Source organism: Mauremys reevesii, linkage group 5 (assembly GCF_016161935.1).
Source record: "Mauremys reevesii isolate NIE-2019 linkage group 5, ASM1616193v1, whole genome shotgun sequence".
NCBI lineage: Eukaryota > Metazoa > Chordata > Testudines > Geoemydidae > Mauremys > Mauremys reevesii.
In genome coordinates this window covers 89,967,479-89,979,943 of record NC_052627.1, presented here as the reverse complement: position 1 = coordinate 89,979,943, position 12,465 = coordinate 89,967,479, and the positions used below count along the sequence as shown (strand labels likewise).

The window sequence follows — 12,465 nt, the reverse complement described above, 5'->3', positions numbered from 1 at the left end:
GTCATCCTGGTTAACGTTGTTTTGTTATGTTGCTGATTAGAGAACATGCTTGTTTAAAGTTGTGCAATGCTCCCTTATAACATTGTTTGGTGGCTTTGTCCACTGCTTGCAGGAAAAGCAGCCCATTGGAGCTAGCTGGTGGGGGGCTTGGAACCAAGGTGGACTGGCAGCCCTCCTATCAGCTCCCCGTTCCCCTAAGTTCCCTGTGTGGCAGCCGCCCAGCAGGCTATCAATTGCCAGCAGTTCAACTGTCTCGCTCCGACCTATGCCTTTGAGCTGCTCCTGGGAGCCTCCTGCTTGCTTTACAAGGGGGGAGGGAAGACAGGAGCTAATGTCAGGGTGTCCCCCTCCCTCCTGCTCCTGCACCCGGCTTACCCCCATCTCCATAGAGCGCGGGGGAACGACATGACAGGGCTCAGGACCGAGGGAGCTTTCTGACAGCAGCTGCTGTCTCAACTTGCTGATCTACTTAAAAAGGCAATGTACTTAGAGTGGGGTCAGCATACATACAGTGTGTGTCTCTGTCTCTCTCTGCCTTCCCTCCATTCCTGCTGCCTTGTAGAGTGTGAGGCTACATTAACAATAGGTTAACCCTTGATGGTTCAGCTGATTGCTAATTCATCATTTAGCAGCAAGGCATTCCCTGGGCAATATCCCACCCTCTAACTTCACCACCTCAACCAAGCTTCACAATCATCATCGCTGTGTACCCGTATTACATTGTTTGTTTAAAACTTATACTGTGTATCTATATCTATATAAAATATAGTCTTTTGTCTGATGAAAAACATTTCCCTGGAACCTATCCCCCCTCCCCTCTGTCCCATTTACATTAATTCTTATGGGGAAATTGGATTCGCTTAACATCGTTTTGCTTAAAGTCGCATTTTTCAGGAACATAACTACAACGTTAAGCGGGGAGTTACTGTACAGCTCACTAAAGAGTTGTGCTGACTTCCTGTGGGCTGACCCCAACACTGAATAACAGAGGAGATTAATGCTGAAACTGTCAGCATTGATTCTTGTCGGTTTGCAGCGGGATGATGCCAATTAGAGTAGTTAGCCTCCATTTTTGCATCCTCAATCCTCAGGCTCATATGTCCACCCCTTATCACACTACTGAGCACAGTGATTAGATATGGTCGACATTTTTCATCCGGAACTTTGTCTCCCCAGAAAAGGCAGATTTGAATCAACCAAAACATTTAGGGAAATTGTGGAGATTTTGGTGAATTGTTTCAGTCAAAACGAACAAAGAAAAAAAAGTTGGAAATGTTGAAACAAACTACTTTTCAACCAATTTTCAATTATGGTAGACAGTGAGGCATAGACATAGGGAGGCCAGATAACAGGCATTTCAGCAAAAGCTTCTGTATGAACAAGAAGAGATGAGAAGGGAGTGAAGTACAAAGAAAGGTCCATTATGTAGGCTGGAGCAAATCTGCAGAAGACTTAATACAAAAGAAGGCAATTTTGAGCTGGATCCTGTAATAAATGGGGAATCATTGGTAATGATACAGGATGATGGTGGTGTAGTTGCATTTCTTTGTACAATACATGTATGAAAGTGGGCAGCAATATTTTGTACATGTAGGAGTCTAGAGAGCAGGGACTTGGGGACAGAGATGTGCTAATTAAGTTAAGAAGAAAAGTGAAGGAAGATTTTGGCGATGATGCTATAAAGGCAGTGGAAAACAGGCAGTGTTGTGGAGCTGGAGATGGGCAGGTTTGCTCATGTTTAGAGATTATGCCAGATTATGATTAATGGAGACAAATTGGGGCATCTAAATTAGGGACGGAGATGGAGTAACTGGAGCTGTATAAGATTAATAGTAATGGGTTACAGAACAGTAATTCTGCTGGTATAGTTTAGTCAGATATGACTTTTGCAGACTATGCATGCAGGTGACCTGCAAAAAAAAAAGAAAGAAAAGTCTGCTAAAATATTTGCTTTGTCATGCAAAATTCAATGTGAGAATCTGTACCTTTTAATTTCAAGGTATATTTCTGGTTATTAATTTCTCTTGCAGTCTGGCAGAAGCCCAGATGGCTCTTGAAGACACAAAGACCAAATCAGCCACTACCCTTTTGGCAGCAGAGGATGAAATTGTTCATCTAAAAGCGGCGTAAGAAAAATGTGATGTACTGTAGGGCTATTTGTGGCAGTAAGGCAGCATGCAAAGACACAGTTTGTGATTTGTTTGTGTTTTGTTTACATTTTTATAATGCTCAATTCCCCACTGTCCTATGCTACCCCAAATAAAGGGGAATAATTCCTCCTACTAACACATGAGACCAGGCAAAGCTTTTGTGATGTGTTGTTCACCTTTATAAAGTTGACTGGCTGATCCTGATCAGTTGTCTTCTAGACTCTAGCAGTTGGATACAGCTCTTTTGGCTGGATAGGCTTTGAGGGTTTTTTTCCCCTCTGTGTTCTTCTCTTCAGTTGTCTGGGTTTAGTTACAGTTATTTATGCAGGGCTACTTTACTAATAATCTCTCTTTTCTTTTTTTTTTTAACCTCACTTTTCTCTGGAGCATTTAGAGATATGGCCCATTAGTTGCAGTGGGTTTCATTATCTCTCTTGGCCAGAGAATACCCAACAAAAAAGGCATGGTTTGGACACATCTGGCTTTCTCTTAACAGCCAGCTGGTTAGAGCTTTGGCTCTGTGTATAGAGAGGCCCTGTGACTTAGTGGAAGTAGATCCAGGGTGCAAGGTCCCATGTTGATTGTATGTCCAGTGTGAGTAAAGCATGTGTGAGAGGTCCCAGGAGTGTCATTTACAAAACCTGAGGTGTATTAACAGGAGTGTTGTATGAGAGACTTGGTAGATAATTGTTCCCCTCTACTTGCCATGGGTGAGGTCTCAGCTGGAATACTGTGTGCAGTTCTGGGCACCACAAACTAAGAAATATGTGAACAAATTGGAGAGTGTGTCCAGAGGAGAGCAGTAAAAATTATAAGACCTTTAGAAAGCATGACCTCTGAGAGAAGTTTGAAAAAATAGGACCGGTTTAGAGAAAAGAAGGGACATAGGATCACAGAATATATGGAAGGGAACCTCGAGAGGTCATATAACCTATTCCTGTGCACTGAGGCAGGCAAAGTATACCTAGATTATCCTGGCAGGTGTTTATCTAACCTGTTCCTAAAAATCTACAATGAAGGGGATTTCACAGCCTCCCTTGGTAATCTATTCTAGTACTTATCTATCCTAATAGTTAGAAATATTTTTCTAATTTCTGACCTAAGTCTTGCTTGATACGGATTAAGCCAATTCTTGTCCTGTGAACACAGAGAACAACTGATAACCATCCTCTTTATAAAAGTCCTTAACATATTTGAAGACCATTCTCAGGTCCCCCTTCAGTTTTCTTTTCTTAAGACTAAACATTCACAGGGTTTTAAAAAAAACTTTTCCTCATAGGTCAGGTTTTCTAAACCTTTTATCATTTTTATTGCTCTCCTCTGGATTCTCTCCGATTTGTCCACATCTTTCGTAAAGTGTGGCTCCCAAAATTAGACACAGACTCCAGCTGAGGCCTCAGCAGTGCCAAGCAGAGTGGAACAATTACCTTCCACATCTTCCATATGACAATATACTCCAGAATGATATTAGCCTTTTTCACAACTGCATCACATTGTTGACTCATATTCAATTTGTGATACACTATAACCTTCAGATCCTTTTCTGCAATACCACTGCCTAGCCAATAATTTCCCTTTTTGTGTTTTGATCTTTTCCTTCATAGGCATAGTAACTTTGCACTTGCCTTTATTGAATTTCATACTGTTTATTTCAGATCAGTTCCCCAATTTGTGGAGGTAATTTTGAATTCCAATCCTGTCCACCAAAGTGCTTGTAACCCCTTCCAACTTGCTGTCATCCACGGATTTTATAAGCATACTCTTCACTCATTATCCAAGTCCATTAATGAAAATGTTGAAATGTACCAGACCCAGAGCAGATACCTGTGGGATCCCACTAGATACCTCACCCTAATTTGACAGCAGAGCACTGATAATTACTCTGAGTTTGGTTATTTCATCAAGACCACATTTCCTTAGAGGTGACAGCTTAGTTGACTAGGTCAATTCATCCTTCTTATCTCCAGGTCAATGCAATCTTTTCACTAGCAGAAAAGAAGTTTTGATCTAACAGGATGTAAGATTCTTCTGATATTTGGCTTTTCAAAAGAGGTGATTTAGTCATGCTTGTTAAGCAAGATGCCTGCAATTTAAATGTAAATGGCAGTGCTCCACTGCTTGAAAAGAATGGGGACCTTATATGCCTAATAACACTGTAGGAAATGGTGTAACTTTTCTTCAGTTCCTCTTTTCATTCAGGACATTTAAGATAGAGAGTGGACTGTTCCTGACAAGAAACCAGGCCATAAGCTTTTAAATCATGCCCTGCTCCCTCAGAAGAAAAGCCTGGTGGGGTTTTTTGCAGCCCAAAGAATTGATCCAAGTATTTCAGGGATGATTAAGAAGTCCATTCTTCCAGTTAACTGGTCCTTATGCAACTGATGTACTGGGAAAAAAAAGTAGTGTTCTTGATCTTATGAACATTCCAACATTTCCATGCTTGGGTAGGTAAGATTTACCCATATATCTTAGATAATTATAAGACACCTATCAGCATGGTATGTAAGTACCAAGAGGGACTAAGGTGTTCTTTCCTAATCAATGGATTGTGCGGCTGAGTCATGTTTCTGCCTTAATCCAGTTGGCTGTGTTTATCTAATATATAATCTCACCTGATGCTTGCAGGATAACAGTAATTGGCAGAACTCAGCGATGGATTCCCAAATGGGTTCTGGGAATAGATTCTCAGATACTAGCCTTTTGAATGGAGTGCCAGCTTGGGGCACAAAGACACCCATGCTTATGGTCTTTCATAAAGATGAGCTCCCTTCATCTATTGGATAGAGTCTAGATTAGGCAACTCATTGCTTCAACCTGGAGTTTAAAGGCCAGGCAGTAGGGATCCAGATATAGCATACCAGCGTCAATTGAGGTTTGAGGCTAGAAAGCATAAAGATGAATGTGTGAGGACCTAGCCCACCAAATCCTGTAGCAAGAGAGGAATTTTCTACCATTCTCAGTCATTCATGGGTATAGTAGCCCTGAATTTCATGGCAGTCTGGCTCATTTAATCAGATCTAGTTAGAGGAATTGGAACTGTGTGAGTCCTTATTCTTAATATGTTTTAAATGACCTTATAGGTTCCTAAATAAAGTGCAAAGTAGTGAGAGTACTGTTTTTCATATTCTGAGAATCATTGCCTCTGAGGCTGAATACTTTCATCTACAGATACTTCTCTCACCTATGAAAGGATAGCCTATTCAGCAGTCATCTCAGATGGTCACATATATACACTCTGAGACAGATACTTTGTTCCATAAACCTGATGGTCATGAGGCTCCTGGTCACCTTTGACTGTCAGCCTGGTTCTGGAGCAGGTGGGCAAGAGGAGTTTTTAGGATGGTTATCTTGCTTTTCCCCTATGTGTAAGCAGGTTATATGTTCCACATCTCAGGTCCTGTGACTCTTTGATCAAGGCTTACTCCACACAAAAAATCAACATCATGATCTCTAACAGGTGATACTTGTATATCTTTCAGATCATTACAGATTTGAGCATTCCTCCTTTGAAAGACAGGTCCTGTATGCTGTAGTTCATCCATTTTCTCATAGAAACCCAGACATCCATTTGCTGTTATTGTTGTGTCTGGATTTCAGATAGTTGTCCTGGATTTTTTTCTTAATTTTCTTTGTAGGTTTTTTTAAGCTGAAGTCTTATTGCTCAAGAAGATCCTAACTGATCAGAGCCAGGCAGCCCATTTTTAGCGAGAGTGATGTCATAGAATATCAGGGTTGGAAGGGACCTCAGGAGGTCATCTAGTCCTACCCCTGCTCAAAGCAGGACCAGTCCCTAACTAAATCATCCCAGCCAGGGCTTTGTCAAGTCTGATCTTAAAAACCTCTAAGGAAGGTGATCCCACCACCTCCCTAGGTAACCCATTCCAGTGCTTCACCACCCTCATAATGAAAAAGTTTTTCCTAATATCCAATCTAAACCTCCCCCCCCCAAAAAAACGTTGTCTTTTTTCTTTCTCCATCTGCTGGAAGGAAGTACTTGTATCCACTTATCTGGTTTGGTATAGTGGAACTTAAACAGGATAGAATCCCAATTGAAAGCAATGGGAGTCTTTCCACTGACTTCAGTGGGAGTTGTATCATGTCCTGAGACAAATACATGATTTCCTCCTTTCTTTCCTACCTTCACTGCACTGTGGGTTGTTTTTTTGTTTTTTGTTTTTGTTCTGTTTTTGTTTTTTAATGATATTGAGAAATTATGCATAAAAGAACAAGAGAAATTTGTTCTTTGGTTTTATGGCCCACAACAATTGAACACATTCAGCAACTGAACATTTTCTAATACATTCATATATGGTATATTACTCTGGGTCTGGATTTTTCTTTAAAAGAAAAATGCCAGAATATATCTGAAAGGACTTAATTTTTAATGTATATTTTCAGCCCTATGAAAGAACTGAAACTGCTCTGATCTCAGCATGCTTTCATCAAAATTTTTCTCCAGATACCCTCTTATTATCACTGTGCTTCTATGTCAGTAGAGTAATAATTAATCTGGATTCTGGCATTGTGTGTCTGTTTTTGCGGGCTTCTAAAACTGTATTTTAATCCTATTCAGTCTGTTATTCTTTTCTTGAAATTTTATTGCTGGGCTATTTATTATTTTGTTCAATTGATCGTAGTTAAGGCTATTGACTGTTTAGTTTGGCCTCTTTTCCAATTGTATTCCTTTTTTATTTAAAAAAGTCTGATTATTTCATAGTACAACTTTTAGTTCTTAATGTCCACTCATTCTCCCACTCCAGAATTGCCTCTCATGCTGTAATCAGCCAGGCACCATTAGTATGTGTCTTAAAAACTCCCTCACTCGCTGATGCACTTCTGGAAATGACAGAATTTGAATGGGTCATTTGATGAAAGTGGAACATCAATAAAGAGAAAGTAAAAATCTTACAAATTAAGATGAAATGGTCAGCTGGAACAATTTACAATAAGCAGAACAATCAAAAGAGCAGAGGACATGCATCCATTAGTTAGAGGTAGAGGCTACCTAGTGTGCTCCATCTAAATAGAAGGGAGTCAAAGTTGGTTAAAAGATTAATGGGTTTACCTTAACAGGCTTGAATAAAACTGAATGAAGGAACAACGTGCTAGCCTTTATAATATGCTGTATTTTTATATAATAATTAATCATTGATTTAAATAATTAATTTGTAAGATTTTTAACTTTTTCTGTATTGATGTTGCACGATTCTCCTCAAATGACCCACTGAAATTCAGTCATTTCCAGAAATGCATTGGTAAGTGATGGAGTTTTTATGACTCATATTAATGGTGCCTGGCTGCTTACAGTATGAGAGGTAATTCTGGAGTGTGAAAAAAGAAAATTCATAACATTCTTTACAAACTAATTTATGTGAAAACTTAAAGCCTGAAGGAAGCTAAATACTAACAAAGTGTTAAGGGGCCAAAAAACTGATGAGGTATTATGAGTGATTAAACGATGATGATGAAGATGAACTATTTGTAATGCGGAAGCACCAAGAGGCCTCATCCCAACGATGCTAGGGGCTGTATAAACATATAAAGAAAAGATGGTTGCACCCATGTACACCAGTGCTGAATTTGGGCTACTGATACTACAACAGAGCATGTTTGAACTGCTGAAATTGACATTTGTGGCCTTTTTGATTAAACACTAGTTTTCTGGGTCTTATAACTCTGGTGTTGTAATTTGCATTAGCTTTAGAAACTTCACACAGAATTTCTTAGGCTGTGACTTTTTTTTTTAAAATTAACTTCCATCAGTTTAAGTTGTCCATTTTATTTTTAAATAACATATAGAAAAGTTTAAGAATCTATGGTAATTTTTTTAACCTTTTAACTGAAAAGTTCTTAAAAACTGCAAATTAATCAGCAAGTAAGCATGAATGTGTGGTAAACTGGTACCTTTTTAAAACAGATGAATTTTTAAGGCATGCACATGGACGTCCATAGCTGCTTTTCAGAATGTTGTGATTTTTCACAGAACATGTTATTTACCACCATTTGTTCCTATTAATGATTTAGGAACACCCACAGACCCAATATCTCCTACAATCCCCATAATGGTCAGACCTTTTTAGTGTCAGTGGGAAAACTGATAATGTTCTACTGATTTTTGGATCAGTAGTTTTATAGAGACTGTATGATATTTATTAAATAAAAAATTTAAAACAACTTAATTCTCACTCACGTTAGACTAGCAATGAAAGGGGATAATGTCAAGGCTTTCAAAGACTAGAGGTTGGTCTACTGTATATGTCCCATAAAGAGGGTCTTTTCTTCTAGTGCCTTGTTTTTCTTTTCTATATCTTTAAAAAATTAATCCAATATGTGGTGGCTTCTCTTTTAAATTTGTGATTTAGTGTGGGATTATCAGTGAACATAGCAGGGTACATGTACTCTAACTGGCTTTAAGCTAGAACACATGTGACACTGTTTTTTTTTTTTTTTTTTTTTTTATGAGCAAGGTTGGCACCTCTTTCAGTAGGTCTCTGAAGGTGCAATAATTATTTGCAATTATTATCTGCAGTTGTGATAGTTATTTCTGATTAAAAAAAGATGGAAACTCTTCAGCTCTATATAGAACTACAGATGAGGATCATCACATTTTGTACTTAAACATCTTGACGGGTGTGCTTGTGAATAGTGTTAATTGACAAAAGGCAGGAAATACTGAATTACTTTTTCCTTGTCTGATTTTGTTGTTATTGCAGACACCCTGCATTGCCTAACCATGGTAATTGTTAAGGACAGTGTGGTAGATGAACTGCATGGCACTGTGTTCCTTTTTACTACTTATCAGAATATAAAAATGGCCTTACTGGGTCAGACAAATGGTTCACCTAGCCCAATATCCTGTCTTCCAACAGTGGCCAGTGCCACATGGTTCAGAGAGAATGAACAGAACAGGGCAATTATTGAGTAATCCATCACCTGTTGGCCACTCTCAGCTTCTGGAGTCAGAGGTTGTGTCCCTGACAGTCCTGATGAATGGACCTTGATGGACCTATCCTCCACAAATTTATTTAATTTTTTTGAACCATTATACTTCTGGCCTTCACAATATCCCCTGGCAACAAGTTCCCCAGGTTGACTGTGCACTGCCTGAGGAAGTACTTCCTTATGTTTGTTTTAAACATTCGGCCTATTAATTTCATTGGTTGGCCTTGGTCCTTGAATTATGTGAAGGGGTAAATAATACTTTCCTATTTGCTTTCTCTACACCAGTCGTGATTCTACAGACCTCTATTGCATGGGTGGCAAGTTTGTAAAAATGTTAGTGGTGCCCAGAACCCGCCCCCCAACTCCGCCCCCCCCAACTCCGCCCCCACCTGCCTAAGGCTCTGGGAGGGGGCTGGACGGGGGAGGTCTGGGGTGCAGATCCTGGTCTGGGGATTAGGGTGCAGGAGAGGTGCAGGGTGCAGGCTTTGGGATGGAGTTTGGGTGTTGGGTGCAGGCTCTGGGCTGGGGCAGGGGGTGGGTGTGCAGGAGGGGGTGAAGGGTGCAGGCTTTGGGACAGAGTTTGGGGTTGGGAAGGGGTGTGTGGGAAGGGGGAGGGAGTTTGGGGATAGGAGGGAGTGCAGGGTGAGGGCTGTGGGGCTGAGGATGAGGGGTTCATGATGCAGGACGGGGCTAAGACAGCAGTTCTGCTGGGAGCCCTCCGGCAGCACAGAGCAGGCAGGGACGAGACGCGGCGGGGGGGGCAGGCAGGGGGGCGGCAGGCGGGGGCTGAGACCTGCTCCAGGCAGGGTCGCGGCAGCGCGGGGAGACCTGCGGGGCCCGGGGCCTGATCCAGGCAGGGCCAGGGGAGAGACCCAGCTCCAACTATTGCTGGAGCAGGGCACCCGGCCCTGAATATTCCTGGAGCCCGGGCACCGCACAAATATATAACCTGCCGCCTATGCTCTATTGTACTCCTCCGTAGTCATCTCTTTTCTAAGCTGAACAGTCCCAGTCTTTTTATTTTCCCCTCGTATGGAAGCTGTTCCATACCCCAGTTCCTAATACACCTGAATCTTCCCTCCCAGAACCATTGTCTCATTCATGCAATGAGACCCTGCAGTTCTAACTGGCACTGCGTGTGGAACTGGGTGCATTTCAGAGAATGTTACCATGAAGGTCCTGGACTTTAGTCTCTTACCTAGGAGCCAAAAGTTGGCCTTCAGGACCCCTCTCCTGCCTTCTCAATGTCATTGGTACCTACATGTACCATGACTAGGATTCCGTGACTTTCTGTGACCTTTGTGACTTCTGCAGTGGCCAGTGTGGCTGACCTCAGGCCCACCCAAGCAGCTGGCTCCGGGGACAGCTGCTCAGGTGGCCCTGGGGACAGCCATACCAGCTGCCCCTGGAGTGGCCCCAGGGATGGCCAGAGCAGCTATGGTCCACAGCCCCCGGGCAGCAGTCCCCGCGCGGACGGATGGCGTGTCCATGGCCCCAGGGCAGTGGTCCCCAGGTGTCTGGATGGAGTGTCTGCAGCCCTCAGGCAGCAGTCGCTGGGTGGCTGGCCGGAGCAGCCGTGGTCCACAGTCCTGGATGGCCAGCCGGAGCAGCCATGGTCCATGGCCCCCAGCAGCAGTCCCCAGACGTCATCCCCCAGAAACCCGCTCCCCCACAAGATTTAGTCACAAGTATTTTTAGTAAAGTCATGGACAGGTCATGGCTGTGAATTTTTTATTGCCCGTGACCTGTCCATGACTTTTCACTAAAAATACCTGTGACTAAAACATAACCTTAACCATGACCCACCAGCTTCTCCCTGCACTGCACATAAGTCTATCTGGATGTCTTGAGAGGTCTGTACCTTTGCACCCAGCAGGCAATTCACCATGTGGTTGTCCCAGGCATCACAAACCCAATAATATATATATTTCTAATAATGGAATCCCCCATCACTATTATCTGTCTTTTCCTAATAACTAGAGTCCCCTCCTCTGGAGGGGTATCCTCAGTGTGAGAGGATACCCTGATGTCATATTGGCCTAAGTTAGGAGCATGTTTGTTAGGCGTATCTGCCTCTCGCATGCCCTTGCAAAACTCCCTGGTTTGCTGCTCCTGTTTGTTAGCTCCTTGGTCAATTAGCAGCTGGCTTTTTAAACCTCTTTTCCCTCTGAGTTAGCCATTCCCCCTGTCAAGGGATTATGATGCATAAAAGTTTTCCTCCTCCACCCATCTTCAGAAAAAAACCACTAGTTTTCTTTCCTGATTATTTATTTAATTAGAAATATCTGCTCCCCTCTTGCCTCTCTTTGCTGGAATTCCTTGCTGTAGGAATTGCAGGACTTGACTAGTGGTCACAGGAAACTAAACACTATGGGCAACTTGTCCTCATTTGAGGCAGGAAATTCTCTTGCCTTTGCCACAGTGGCCATTCTTACATTACATGTAGATCTGTCCTCCCTCCAGTGGAGGGAGAAAGATCTGCAGCTCAGGTGGCAGCCTCATTTGGTATCTCTAGTCAAGCCCTCCAAAGATCTCACCAGTAAAGAAAGGGAAGGAAGGACATAGAAAACATTCAGAGTTTTGTTTGTTTTTTTGGAGTGGGGAGAAGCAAAGGGGGAAATTTTGAGACATCTCATATATATAGTAAAGAAGCAGTAAAGGGCAATATAAATGTGTATAAAATTGCTTTGCAGGGCATCTAACAATGTTTAAGAATCATCATTATCTCTCCCTCTTTTGGGGTGAGGGAGGGCTTCAGTAAGGTTACAGCCTCATGTGACATCATTATTCAGGGCCTCCAAAAATCTTGTCAAGGTACTCCTGCAGAGAGAGGAAAAGGAGGAACTGAAAACAACCCCCTTTTTTTAGAAAGTTTGAGACTCTAATTAATTTGTGACACACAGGAAAGAGACTGATCTTGTTCACCTGACATGGTCCTGGAATACATAAGAGTAATTAATATCCCATGTCACATGACAAGAGTCTGTATACACAGAGTAGCAATTAAGGGGGGAAAACAATTTTGGGCTGGTTTTGCAATTCATTGCTAACTATGGAGTTCCCTGTGTTTCTCTCTAGAAGTTAACCACCCCATTATTTTTACAAAGCTTTTTGTATTTAATATGGATTAATATATAGGGCATTTAGATTGGTAGAAGGGCCCCTTGTCACCAGTTTTATGTTGTTTGATTAAGTCTGAAGGCTTCTCAAGCACAGGAGGAGAGCGCTTTGAGGAATCTGGATCGTCTGAATGATTATGAGCAACAGGTTCAAATACTAAAGGATGAGATTGCCATCCTGGGTGCCCAAAAATCTGTTCTTCACAGCAGGTATGAACCCTAATTTGACAAATCTTTAAAACACACATAGGAAG

At 41.9% G+C, this 12,465-nt stretch overlaps 1 protein-coding gene and 1 long non-coding RNA gene across 9 annotated transcripts in view; one reads left to right on the top strand and one right to left on the bottom strand.

The window, feature by feature from the left end:
- LOC120406089 overlaps window positions 1-12,465 on the bottom strand; it is a 33,200-nt gene that overhangs the window by 876 nt on the left and 19,859 nt on the right. The window contains exon 4 of one of the 2 annotated variants that reach the window (XR_005599083.1): window positions 11,834-11,912. The exons of the other annotated variant lie outside the window; for it this stretch is intronic. This is a non-coding gene — a long non-coding RNA (uncharacterized LOC120406089). Of the gene's footprint in view, window positions 1-11,833; window positions 11,913-12,465 lie in introns of those variants that run through there. 2 annotated transcript variants of the gene reach the window in all.
- SPATA18 (spermatogenesis associated 18) overlaps window positions 1-12,465 on the top strand; it is a 35,014-nt gene that overhangs the window by 12,131 nt on the left and 10,418 nt on the right. For 2 of the 7 annotated variants that reach the window (XM_039540374.1, XM_039540372.1), the window contains exons 5-7: window positions 2,031-2,126; window positions 5,524-5,607; window positions 12,287-12,421. In XM_039540374.1, coding sequence (XP_039396308.1) covers window positions 2,031-2,126; window positions 5,524-5,607; window positions 12,287-12,421 — 315 coding nt within the window. Of the gene's footprint in view, window positions 1-2,030; window positions 2,127-4,571; window positions 4,595-5,523; window positions 5,608-12,286; window positions 12,422-12,465 lie in introns of those variants that run through there. The other 5 variants (XM_039540373.1, XM_039540379.1, XM_039540378.1 and 2 more) reach the window with 5 other exon arrangements.